The sequence below is a fragment of the Coregonus clupeaformis genome, chromosome 26 (assembly GCF_020615455.1).
Source record: "Coregonus clupeaformis isolate EN_2021a chromosome 26, ASM2061545v1, whole genome shotgun sequence".
NCBI lineage: Eukaryota > Metazoa > Chordata > Actinopteri > Salmoniformes > Salmonidae > Coregonus > Coregonus clupeaformis.
Genome location: NC_059217.1, coordinates 20234005 through 20247972, shown reverse-complemented (window position 1 = coordinate 20247972; position 13968 = coordinate 20234005). Strand labels below are relative to the sequence as shown.

At 44.7% G+C, this 13968-nt stretch overlaps 1 protein-coding gene across 2 annotated transcripts in view; it reads left to right on the top strand.

The window, feature by feature from the left end:
* The window catches only part of LOC121540312 (ral guanine nucleotide dissociation stimulator-like 1), a 32523-nt gene extending 26767 nt beyond the window's left edge, over nt 1–5756 (top strand). For both annotated transcript variants that reach the window (XM_041849089.2, XM_045207766.1), the window contains exons 13-17: nt 3111–3200; nt 3424–3595; nt 3856–4101; nt 4217–4331; nt 4428–5756. In XM_041849089.2, coding sequence (XP_041705023.2) covers nt 3111–3200; nt 3424–3595; nt 3856–4101; nt 4217–4331; nt 4428–4615 — 811 coding nt within the window. In that variant the 3' untranslated portion in view covers nt 4616–5756. The remainder of the gene's footprint in view (nt 1–3110; nt 3201–3423; nt 3596–3855; nt 4102–4216; nt 4332–4427) is intronic.
* Nucleotides 5757–13968: the final 8212 nt, after the last annotated feature.

Sequence of the window (13968 nt, the reverse complement as noted above, 5' to 3'; positions counted from 1 at the left end):
TCATTGAACAAGCATGGGAAACAGTGTTTAAACCCTTTACAATGAAGATCTGTTAAGTTATTTGGATTTTTACAAATTATCTTTGAAAGACAGGGTCCTGAAAAAGGGACGTTTCTTTTTTTGCTGAGTGTGTGTGTGTGTATATATATATATATATACACACACACAGTGGGGACAAAAAGTATTTAGTCAGCCACCAATTGTGCAAGTTCTCCCACTTAAAAATATGAGAGAGGCCTGTAATTTTCATCATAGGTACACGTCAACTATGACAGACAAATTGAGAATTTTTTTCTCCAGAAAATCACATTGTAGGATTTTTAATGAATTTATTTGCAAATTATGGTGGAAAATAAGTATTTGGTCACCTACAAACAAGCAAGATTTCTGGCTCTCACAGACCTGTAACTTCTTCTTTAAGAGGCTCCTCTGTCCTCCACTCGTTACCTGTATTAATGGCACCTGTTTGAACTTGTTATCAGTATAAAAGACACCTGTCCACAACCTCAAACAGTCACACTCCAAACTCCACTATGGCCAAGACCAAAGAGCTGTCAAAGGACACCAGAAACAAAATTGTAGACCTGCACCAGGCTGGGAAGACTGAATCTGCAATAGGTAAGCAGCTTGGTTTGAAGAAATCAACTGTGGGAGCAATTATTAGGAAATGGAAGACATACAAGACCCCTGATAATCTCCCTCGATCTGGGGCTCCACACAAGATCTCACCCCGTGGGGTCAAAATGATCACAAGAACGGTGAGCAAAAATCCCAGAACCACACGGGGGGACCTAGTGAATGACCTGCAGAGAGCTGGGACCAAAGTAACAAAGCCTACCATCAGTAACACACTACGCCACCAGGGACTCAAATCCTGCAGTGCCAGACGTGTCCCCCCTGCATAAGCCAGTACATGTCCAGGCCCGTCTGAAGTTTGCTAGAGTGCATTTGGATGATCCAGAAGAGGATTGGGAGAATGTCATATGGTCAGATGAAACCAAAATAGAACTTTTTTGTTAAAAACTCAACTCGTCGTGTTTGGAGGACAAAGAATGCTGAGTTGCATCCAAAGAACACCATACCTACTGTGAAGCATGGGGGTGGAAACATCATGCTTTGGGGCTGTTTTTCTGCAAAGGGACCAGGACGACTGATCAGTGTAAAGGAAAGAATGAATGGGGCCATGTATCGTGAGATTTTGAGTGAAAACCTCCTTCCATCAGCAAGGGCATTGAAGATTAAACGTGGCTGGGTCTTTCAGCATGACAATGATCCCAAACACACCGCCCGGGCAACGAAGGAGTGGCTTCGTAAGAAGCATTTCAAGGTCCTGGAGTGGCCTAGCCAGTCTCCAGATCTCAACCCCATAGAAAATCTTTGGAGGGGAGTTGAAAGTCCGTGTTGCCCAGCGACAGCCCCAAAACATCACTGCTCTAGAGGAGATCTGCATGGAGGAATGGGCCAAAATACCAGCAACAGTGTGGGAAAACCTTGTGAAGACTTACAGAAAACGTTTGACCTGTGTCATTGCCAACAAAGGGTATATAACAAAGTATTGAGAAACTTTTGTTATTGACCAAATACTTATTTTCCACCATAATTTGCAAATAAATTCATTAAAAATCCTACAATGTGATTTTCTGGAGAGAAAAACATTCTCATTTTGTCTGTCATAGTTGACGTGTACCTATGATGAAAATTACAGGCCTCTCATCTTTTTAAGTGGGAGAACTTGCACAATTGGTGGCTGACTAAATATTTTTTTCCCCCACTGTATATATATATATAGTACCAGTCAAAAGTTTGGACACACCTACTCATTTCAGGGTTTTTCTTTATTTTTACTATTTTCTACATTGTAGAATAATAGTGAAGACATCAAAACTATGAAATATCACATATGGAATCATGTAGGAACCAAAACAGTGTTAAACAAATCAAAATATATTTTAGATTTTAGATTCTTCAAAGTAGCCACCCTTTGCCTTGATGACAGCTTTGCACACTCTTGGCATTCTCTCAACCAGCTTCACCTGGAATGCTTTTCCAACAGTCTTGAAGGAGTTTCCACATATGCTGAGAACTTGTTGGCTGCTTTTTCTTCACTCTGCGGTCCGACTCATCCCAAACCATCTCAATTGGGTTGAGGTCGGGTGATTGTGGAGGCCAGGTCATCTGATGCAGCACTCCATCACTCTCCTTCTTGGTCAAATAGCCCTTACACAGCCTGGAGGTGTGTTTTGGGTCATTTTCCTGTTAAAAAACGAATGATAGTCCCACTAAGCGCAAACCAGATGGGATGGCATATCGCTGCATAATGCGGTGGTAACCATGCTGGTTAAGTGTGCCTTGAATTCGAAATAAATCACAGACAGTGTCACCAGCAAAGCACCCCCACACCATCACACCACCTCCTCCATGCTTCACGGTGGGAACCACACATGCTGAGATCATCCGTTCACCTTCTCTGCGTCTCACAAAGACACGACGGTTGGAACCAAACATCTCCAATTTGGACTCATCAAACCAAAGGACAGATTTCCACCGGTCTAATGTCCATTGCTCATGTTTCTTGGCCCAAGCAAGTCTCTTCTTCTTATTGGTGTCCTTTTAGTAGTGGTTTCTTTGCAGCAATTCGACCATGTAGCTCAGTTGAAGGCCTGATTTCACGCAGTCTCCTCTGAACAGTTGATGTTGAGATGTGTCTGTTACTTGAACTCTGTGAAGCATTTATTTGGGCTGCAATCTGAGGTGCAGTTAACTCTAATGAACTTATCCTCTGCATTAGAGGTAACTCTGGGTCTTCCTTTCCTGTGGCGGTCCTCATGAGAGCCAGTTTCATCATATCGCTTGATGGTTTTTGCAACTACACTTGAAGAGATTTTCAAAGTTCTTGAAATTTTCTGGATTGACTGACCTTCATGTCTTAAAGGAATGATGGACTGTCGTTTCTCTTATTTATATATATATATATATATATCACTACATCAGCTCTCTCGCCCTCTCTCTATGCTTTGCTCTCTTTCATTCTGATTGTTTTACTCATTATACTGAGGCTGAATAGGCTGGTAGCGGTGATGTCATAATTATTATCTGTTTATCTCCTGCAGCCATGCTATGTCTTGTGACATTGAAGGAGTGGGAGACAGCAGTCCAACCTTACCCAAACCTCGCAAGAGCATGGTTAAGAGACTCAGCCTGTAAGTACACCCTGGAGGAATTAAAAAATGAAGTATACTGTACTTGACATTTAGATTGAAAAGAAATCTACCCTGAAATACAGCCATTGTATTGGTGTATAATTCCTCTGACTATCAGATTTGGAACATTAGCCTTTGACATAATATTTGTTATGTTTTAACAGTAACTCGTTATATCAGTGTTGATGTTAGATCTACCTGGCCATTTTCGCTCTGTCACCAGACTGTTCCAGGGAGTGGACTCCTCAGTGAGGGAAACACCTCGGTCGCCCCCTACTGGCAGCTCAGGGGAGAGCATGGACTCAGTCAGTGTGTCGTCCAGTGACTCCAGCCCTTCAGACAGCGAGGGCCTGGGCATGACACCTATACACACTTCAGATGCACAGCAAAACAAGGTAAAGCACTAACACCCACTCCCCTATTATTGTATTACGTTAAGTATGTTTTACTAGCTAAGTTGGTGAGGAATTTACACAAACCCATGTTGGGTAAAAAAAAAAAAACGCTCCTTGTGTTTTTCATTTACTTTGTTCTGTATTGTCACATTTTGTTTTCCTATCATGTGTGTAAATAATTATAGGTATAAACTAGTTGTTGTAATTATGTCAGCATTGAGTCTGTATGTGTGCTAACTACTGTATCTGTTTGTGTCCAGTTGTCCGAGTCTTCCTCCTGCACTTCTCTCCACTCCATGGACACTACCTTGTCCTCAGCCAGTGTTCCTGTGATCCCAGCCTCGCCCTCCCTCCCTAGCCCACCCTGCATGCACTGTCGCTTGGACTCCCTGATGCCCATGTCCACCTCCCCCTTCCCCCCTGCCTACAACACCCAGGCCCAGGACGCCTGCATCATCAGAGTCAGCCTGGAGCAGGGCAACGGCAACCTCTACAAGAGCATCATGGTACGTCTCAGCAGGAGATTAGTACTTTGATTCAGATGGCCAAGACATTTTGAATAAATGTATAGAAGCCTGAAAAGTGGTTATTGATTGGTACATGGTGTTGTTCCCTCCCCAGTTGACGAGTCAGGATAAGACTCCAGCAGTGATCTCTAGAGCTGTGGCCAAACACATCCTGGAGAGTGAGCCTGGGGAGGGATACGAGCTGGTGCAGGTCATCTCTGACGAAAGAGGTATAAAATTCTCCCTGTCACTCAAATATATTTTATACTCTAATTTGTAATGAATGACTTGTGATAATATTGTGGAAAAAATCCTTCCTTTTCCAGAACTGGTGATTCCTGACACCGCCAATGTGTTTTACGCCATGAACACCTCAGCCAACTTTGACTTCCTGCTGCGTGTGCGAGGCACTGCGGGGCGACCGGTCCAGCTGAGGAGTCGATGCGCCTCCACATTCCCCCGTGCCCAGCAGCGCTCCAGCCTGTCGCTGCGCCTCAGCAAGGTCACCCTGTGACCCCCGGGACAGGGGCACGAGGCCTGGAGGGACCCATTTTATTTTTTACATTTTTTATCCAGAGCGACTTAGAGTAGTGAGTGCATACATTTTCGGACCCCAGACTGGAGGGGCTGGGAGTGGCGGTGGGAGACTGAAAAGGACCAGACATGGGGAATGAATGGAAGTCAATTAGTTTACACTCTGAATTCCCTATTCCCACATCTCCTTTCCCTAATCAGACCCCCACCTCTTAGTGCAACCTCGCCCAGCATCCCTTCCAGTAGCAGCCTGTGGCCTTCCTGTTCCTGGCACGTCCCCCAAACCCCTATGGACTATTATGGATGTGTAGTGGGACAGTGGTGCCATATAGAATATATGTGGCAGAGCAAGACCGTCTTACCCCCCCCCCCCCTCCACATGAAGAGGTTTTGCACAGGCAGGAAGAGTGACTCCTGCCCTCCATCAGTATTCATCTTTTTTATCGACTTTCCTGTGGAGCCTGTATGTATGTTTCCTATTCAAAGGGAGATGGGAGCCTGGAAGGAGAGCGAGACTATGTCCAGTCCAGTTGCCTTTATTAACGGTGATGAATGATGGACTTCTGTGTCATTGTTAATCTGTGTGATTGATTGACAGGAGCTGTGTGATGTCATTGTCTTTCTTCTTTGTTTCTGTGATTTCATAGTGTGCACTGTGTGTACCACACGGGACTGCACCTCTCGTATTGTGAACTGTGTGATGAATGCCAGTATAGAGGCATTCTGATAGGTTACTACTTGGTTTTAACAAGTTATTTCCTTTTGATATTGTTTAGCTGTCCCCTCTCACCTTTAGGGTGTAGTGACACATAGGATAGGTCTATGTGAGGACCGGATTGCGCTGCCTGCCACGACGATTAGCAGTCCTAATAGAGATGCACTTGTTAGTGGTTAGGTGACGTCAGGAGGTGGAAAGCAGGTGGAATGAGTGACATTTACATTTTAGTCATTTAGCAGACGCTCTTATCCAGAGCAATTTACAGTTAGTGCATTCATCTTAAGATAGCTAGGTGGGACAACCACATATTTCAGTCATAGTAAATACATTTTTCCTGAATAAAGTAGCTATCAGCAAAGGCAGTGCTAGTAGGGGGGGAAAGTGTGAGTGTTAGTTCACGAAAAGCAATATATATATATTTTTTTAAATGGGGGGGGGTGCGGTGGGATTATTTAAGATACTCTTTGAAGAGGTAGGGTTTCAGATGTTTTTGGAAGAGGGGCAGGGACTCTGCTGTCCTAGCTTCAGGAGGAAGCTGGTTCAACCATTGTGGTGCCAGGACAGAGAAGAGCTTTGACTGGAATGAGATCACCCATAGGGGTGGGAGGGCCAAGAGACAAGAGGTGGCAGAATGGAGTACTTGGATTCGGGTGTAGGGTTTGAGCAGAGCCTGAAGGTAGGGAGGGGCAGTTCCTCTTGCTGCTCCGTAGGCAAGCACCATGGTCTTGTAGTGGATGCGAGCTTCGACTGGCAGCCAGTGGAGCGTGTGGAGGAGCCGGGTGACATGGGAGAACTTGTGAAGGTTGAACACCAGGCAGGCTGCGGCATTCTGGATAAATTGCAGGGGTTTGATGGCACAAGCGGGGAGCCCATCCAACAGTGAGTTGCAGTAGTCCAGATGGGAGATGACAAGTGCCTGGATTAGGACCTGCACCACTTCTTGTATGAGGTAGGGTCGTACTCTACGGATGTTGTAGAGCATGAACCTTCATAAGCGAGTCACTGCTTTGATGTTTGTAGAGAATGACAGGGTGTTGTCCAAGGTCACACCAAGGTTCTTTGCACTCTGGGAGGGGGACACCGTGGATTTGTCAACCATGATGGAAAGGTCTTGGAGCAGGCAGGCCTTCCCGGGGAGGAAGAGCAGCTCCGTCTTTCCGAGCTTGAGGTGGTGGTCTGACATCCAAGCTGAGATATCTGCACGCACATGGGTGTCAGAAGGGGGAAAGAGAAAAATTGTTGAGTGTCATCCACATAGCAATGATAGGAGAGACCATGTGAGGATATGACGGAGCCGAGTGACTTGGTGTATAGAGAGGAGAGGGCCTAAAACTGAGCCCTGGGGGACACTAGTAGTGAGAGTAAGTGGTGCAGACACAGATCCTCTCCACGTCACCTGGTAGGAGTGGCCTGCCAGGTAGGATGCAATCCAAGAGCGTGCAGAGCCTGAGATGCCCAGCCTTGAGACGGTAGAGAGGAATGATCTGATGGTTCACAGTGTCTAAGGCAGCGGATAGATCTAGGAGGATGAGAACGGAGGAGAGGGTCAGCTTTGGCAGGGTGGAGAGCCTCCATGACACAGAGGAGAGCATTCTTGGTTGAGTGACCAGTCTTGAAGCCTGACTGGTTGGTTCAAGAAGATCGTTCTGAGAGAGAGAGCGAGAGAGTTGGTCAGACAGCACGCTCAATTGTTTTAGAAATAAAAGAAAGGGATACCGGTATTTTCTTTTGTGTGTGTTGGTTTCTAGAGGAGGGGAGCGACTCTGCCCATTTTGAAGGGGATACAGCCAGTGGTCAGGGATGAGTTAATGATGGAATTGAGGAATGGGAGAAGGTCTCTAGAGATTGTCTGGAGAAAGGAGGAGGGGATGGGGTCGAGCAGTTCTGTGTGAGTGGGACCAGTGGACTCAATAGACTGAGTGAATGAGGAGCGGATGTGGGTAGGGGCTGAGTGGGTAGGGTTGGAGGAGAAGGAGACAGAAAAGGAAACACCGTAGTGAGCCGAGACCTGGAGGGGGGTTGCTGTGAGATTAGTAGGAGAACAGCCATCTACGAACAGTCATCTGCGCCTCTCCTTTTCACCGCTGAACAAAATTAAGTATAGTTTTGTTTCTCTTCTATTTGTTTTTTTAAAGGGGAAAAGTTGAAGAGGGTGACGGAACACAATGTTTTTAAATGATATGTGAATTCAGATGCCAGTGCCAGATTTGCTGTGATGCATTTGGAATCGTGACAAGAGGGACAGACTCTCCCACTCTTAATGTTCAGTGTTTGCACATTACATTCATGAGTACTGGGGCTTATTCAGGACGGTGCAGCGTTAAGGTCTATCCATAGATCACTCCGTCATTTACCATGTGTGTGTGTGCTCTTGTGTGGAGTCAGATTCTTTGGAGCAACGCGCACCTTTTGGTAACATGATGCCCTCGCAGGTCCATGTGTTCCTCGACCCGCGAATACCAACATTCACAAGTGTGTGATAGCAGATATTTTCTTGTCGTCTTCCCATTTGTAGTAAAGCAAATAAGAACCACGTTGAAAACATCATCACTGTTAGTTAATAAGAAATAAGAAAAATGGCATAGTTGAAAAATAGCTACATGTAATGAAAGTTTCGTTTTTTATTTATATTACCTCATTTTGTGCCTGCTAGTTGGCTGTCTAAAAACAACAATCAAGCTAGCCTTTTAGCTTCCCACACCTTCCCCATGTGAAATAATCAGATTTATAATGAAATAAATAGTTTTTTTTTTTTTTTTTGCTTTCGGCGGGTCGACGTGGCTGAATGCGGTCCGGGCCCTGGGCAAGAACATTTTACAGTCTCCTTATTGGCGGCGGAGAGAATGTTGCTATTTTAAAGTAAATGTCTTGCAATTCTAGTTACACATTATTCCATGGAGCTTAGAGAAAAATGTGCAGTTTATAAACAGCGTTTATACTTTCATCACTTTTGTTTTCACGGATTTATAGCAGCACTGGTGCTTATTTTTTTTAGAGCAATTTAAATTGATTGATTTCTCTTTGTGCCAAAAGATAAACAAAATCCATATTTCTGGTTCCATTACAACCAGTGTGGCGCAAGGAATAATACGTTCCGTTTCAAACTTTGAGCGGTGAAAAGCTGCATAGCAAGCGACAAAGTGTGCCGAGCCTCTTACAGGATGTTCAGATGGAAATGTTCGTTTGCAGAACAGACTGTCGTTCAGAATAGGCATGTCTGTTCATACATTACTTTTTTATCTACAACATTCTGAACAGCCAGCCCCCTGTGCACCGAGCCTCACCCAAACACTCACCCCCAATAGTTTGAGTTACAGATGATTTGAATTACATTTAGATGATATGATTACATTTGCACACTTTTATTTTTTCTTTATTTAACTAGGCAAGTCAGTTAAGAACACATTCTTATTTACACCGGCCAAACCCGACGCTGGGTCAATTGTGCGCCTTCCTATGGGACTCCCAATCACGGCCGGTTGTGATACAGCCTGGAATCGAACCAGGGGGTCTGTAATGACGCCTCAAGCACTGAGATGCAGTACCTTAGACCGCTGCGCCACTCGGGAGCCCACTAGCCCACACTATGACACTAATTCAGTTCCTCCTGTACCTAGGCCTCTACACACCGACACACAACCCCCCCCTTAACGGAATCCCACAGACACCGGCTCCCACACACTCCTAACCAGCATTAACACATCAACCCCACCTGTCTAACCCACACACTGAACCCGGTCCACTCCTACGTTTAATACCTATTCTCTCCATCACACTGTGGTTTTTACTATAACACTCTTTCTCTAATACTGACATTCTGGCCATCTCACTGAGCGCAGTGTACTGGTCTGTTATTGGTCATAACGTGTACTGTGGTCGATTCTCCCTGTCATGATTCTCATGCAGCACTTGTGATTTTTCTCTCATGAACTCAGTTTGTGTACTTATTCACTGCCAAAGAATTCTCTACCTAAATAAATGATCATTACTATGATTGGTGTTGTTTGTTTGATTGACCCTTTAACAACTTATAAGATTTCCGAATTGAACGATACCGCCAATTATTATTCTGTTACAAACAAATAATTAATGGGATATTACCATTTAACAATCTACTTGGTCATTTCTTTACCAGAAAATAGTGCTACAATGAGATGACAAGTCCTGTAAAGCACCATAGAATTTGTGGGCTTTGTAAGTTGAGTTGAAGACATTTCTACGGACTTCAATGCAGTCATGACCTCTCCTCTCTCGAAGCTACTGCTCAAGTGCAATTTCGTTGGAATTCAGTGTCGAGCATTTTTTAAAGGATTTTACTTCAAATCTTTTACAAAAGCTTTTTGAGCAAATCATTTAACCCTGAGAAAAAATACATTCACCACAGAGCCGATAAAGGGTATACATGGAAATCTATATAATATACAGTATTTTTGTTCAAGACATGAGCTAATAAGACACCTGTGTGAAGTCCCACAGAGGGACCAGAGAGGAGGGCCAGGCTGCTTGGGGTGCTACTCCAGAGAGGAGGGCCAGGCTGCTGGGGGTGCTACTCCAGAGAGGAGGGCCAGGCTGCCGGGGGTGCTACTCCAGAGAGGAGGGCCAGGCTGCTGGGGGTGCTACTCCAGAGAGGAGGGCCAGGCTGCCGGGGGTGCTACTCCAGAGAGGAGGGCCAGGCTGCCGGGGGTGCTACTCCAGAGAGGAGGGCCAGGCTGCCGGGGGTGCTACTCCAGAGAGGAGGGCCAGGCTGCCGGGGGTGCTACTCCAGAGAGGAGGGCCAGGCTGCCGGGGGTGCTACTCCAGAGAGGAGGGCCAGGCTGCCGGGGGTGCTACTCCAGAGAGGAGGGCCAGGCTGCTGGGGGTGCTACTCCTGATGGGGTCCCCCCTATTCTCCCTCGCTCCTCTCCTTTCTTCCAACCCAGACTTAACATTAAACAAGTGTCTTAATTTGGTCAAGAGCCCCTTGTTCCCCCCTCCCTCCCGCCCTCCAGGTTCCCCCTCCCTCCCGCCCTCCAGGTTCCCCCTCCCTCCCGCCCTCCAGGTTCCCCCCTCCCTCCCGCCCTCCAGGTTCCCCCCTCCTTCTCGCCCTCCAGGTTCCCCTCACACATCTGGCCCTGACACTGTTTTGTCCCATCACAATGGTTCCTGTCTCCCCTGGCCTCTCCTGGTTTCCCGACAGTCTCCCCCTCATCCTCCCTCCCCTCGCTACACACACCATCACACACCCCTCCGTGTCTTTCAGCTTTGTCCTCCAGGTGATAAAATGTGAACAGGAATAACATTATTACCAAATCACCACAAAATATACTGGTTATGTACAGGTAACTGTCAAAATAATGGAAATATTTGAGTAAATGAAGGATACAAAGTATACTGAACAAAAATGCAACATTTAAAGTGTTGGTTTCATGAGCTGAAATATATGATCCCAGAAATTTTCCAGATGCACAAAAAGCTTATTTCTCTGAAATTGTGTACACAAATTTGTTTACATCCCTGTTAGTGAGCGTTTCTCCTTTGCCAAAATAATCCATCCACCTGACAGGTGTGGCATATCATGAAGTAGATTAAACAGCGTGATCATTACACAGGTGCACCTTGTGCTGGGGACAATAAAAGGCCACTAAAATGTGCAGTTTTGTCACAACACAATGCCACAGATGTCTCAAGTTGAGGGAGCGTGCAATATGCATGCTGACTGCAGGAATGTCCACCAGAGCTGTTGCCAGAAAATTGCCAACGTGATTTTAGAGAATTTGGCAGTATGTCCAACCGGCCTCACAACCGCGTGTAACCACGCCAGCCCAAGACCTCCACATCCAGCTTCTTCACCTGCGGGATCGTCTGAGACCAGCCACCCGGACAGCTGATGAAACTGAGGAGTATTTCTGTCTGTAATAAAACCCTTTTGTGAGGAAAAACTCATTCTGATTGGCTGGGCTTGGCTCCCAAGTCGGTGGGCCTATGCCCACCCATAGCTGCGCCCCTGCCCAGTCATGTGAAATCCATAGATAAGGGTCTAATGAATTAGGGCCTTACTGTATATGAACTGTAACTTAGTGAAATTGTTGCGTTTGTATTTTTGTTCAATATATTTTGAAAGCAGGTGCTTCCACACAGCTGTGGTTCCTGAGTTAAGCAATTACCATCCAATCATACTTAGGGTCATGTATAAAAATGCTGGGCAGGCCATTATTTTGGCTACCATGGCTATGAGTCCATAGGATGACTGTTGCACACTTCGGACTGAGACGTGGTCAGCAGATAATAAACCTGAATTAACAGGATAAAATGATGAGACGGTGAAACGTTAGCTGTGTTCAGTAGTAGGCATTCTCCAAGATTTCTTGAAATATTATATTTTCTTCATATTTTTATTGGTCAAAATCAATTATGCATTACAACTATTGTAGTATTAAACTTCCCATTCCATATTCCAGTATCCCAATAAATAAAAGGTCTCAGGTTCAAAAAACCTATCGCCATACATCTACACATTCACATATTACCTTTCACTAATGGTTAAATCAATAGTGCATATTATCTGAGGCTATTAAATCAGTAGTATTTAGCATCTAGCAACAAAATCTATTTGGCATGTAAAACCATCAAATTGTACCATAAGAGGCTACATTATATTACACACACACACATATATATATATATATATATATATATATATATTTGTGATGTCACGAGAGGCTACACAGCTTTCAGCGGGATTGCTCAAGTAGTGCAAGGAGACCAGGTTCAACCAAAACAAGGATTTTATTAAAGGTCTTGGGAAACTAACGAAAGTATAACACAATTCTGTTCTCTGGTGGCTCTTTAAGGGTTAACAGTTCAGGGATGTCTCTTCCACATCCAAAATCATAACTCTCCCTCGCTCAAATAACTTTTCCCCAGTCTTACTGTATTCCACGTTGCAGCTAGTGGCCAACCCAGCAAAACGTCCTTCCAAATGTCCCACACGTATTTCCACAGGTGCATATATCCAAAGGTGAGTATTTCCCAAAGGTAAGTATCTCCAAATCCTTATATTCCTCATGGAAGTGGACGTGCAGCACTCTTGTCCTCCAGAGAGCCCACCTTGGAGACCGTGTCTCTTCCCTTCAACAAACCTTCAGCTCATCAGCTCCTGATTGGTTTCAGCTGCGTGGGAAGATTGGCCATAGAGGGTTGGAGTTCCCGACCATACCAGCAGATGGAGCCATAGCTGTCTGGGTTTGCAGCCATCTCAGGGGGATGTAACGTCCCTCCAGGACACAGCCTCTCGTGACATCACAATATATATATATATAACTCACTGTACTAGCAGTGTCAATTTTCAAAAGCTCCAAATGACTGGAGGCCTGTGCTAAACAATGCTACAACCATTACCTTCTAAACCATTAACACGTAAACTAACAATAGCTGAAAACCACTAACCTAGAGCTACCTAGCGCTTAGCAAAGCTACATTTGGTTAGCATAAAGCTAGCGAACTGTTAAATGTACTTTTTTTTACAAATGTCAACACTTTTAACACATTTTATCGTCACATCGCATATTTACATAAATGTATATTCCCTGAACTAAACTGAGCCTTCGTTCATAGAAAATAAAACAAATAGGAGCTAAAATGTTGTTGAAAAAAAGTACAAAAAGTTCAGGGGCCATCTTAATCCCTTCTCTTACATATAACCATTAGCAACCTAGCCAACCTCCAATACTTACAATGGGGAAAATACCAACAAGTTTTTCACTCTATTTAAAACTCCCTCCAATTGCTTTCAAACGTCACCAAACTCATGGACTATGTAATTAACCATGTTACCACAATATTTTGAGAGTCATATTGCACTTTTGCACATTAAATACCTGAATTAACAGGTTAAAATTATGAGACGGAGAAACGATAGTGGTGTTCAGTTGTTGGCATTCTTCAAGAATGTAGCTCAGTTTGTAGAGCATGGCGTTTGCAACGCCAGGGTTGTGGGTTCGATTCCCACGGGGGCCAGTATAAAAAAAAAAAAAGAAGGTATGCACTCACTAACTGTAAGTCGCTCTGGATAAGAGCATCTGCTAAATGACTAAAATGTAAATGTAAGATTGAAGAAGAAACCTCCAAGCAGTGTTGCCAGCTCCTCAGTAAGGAAAGTAGCTATTGGCTGTCCTAAAAGTCGCTAAATGACGTCATCACCTAATTTGCATAATTGGCCATGTGCATGTAATTCTGATGGACGCTGTAGGAGAGAGGAATAACGTCGTGGGAGAGGCTGCTCGTTGAGAAGAGTAATAATTATACATGCTTTCACGTCAGAGTCTCCAATAACACCAGAAAAAGTCGCTAGATTTGTCGCTAGTCGTATTTTTGAAAATGTGTCGCTAGAGGGGTATGAATACTCGCTAAATATAGCGACAAAGTCACTAAGTTGGCAACACTGCCTCCAAGATCTCACTAACGCTCCCATTTGACGTCACAGCTCCCCCTAGCGGGAGTATTCATATCCATTAATTTAAACGCAAATACCTAGGAGGCCTACAAAATGATACAAGGGATGGCCCCATAAAATAACAAACGAAATAAAACATAAAAAACATGACCATACGTATGTGTGTGTCACATGACAATGCCCC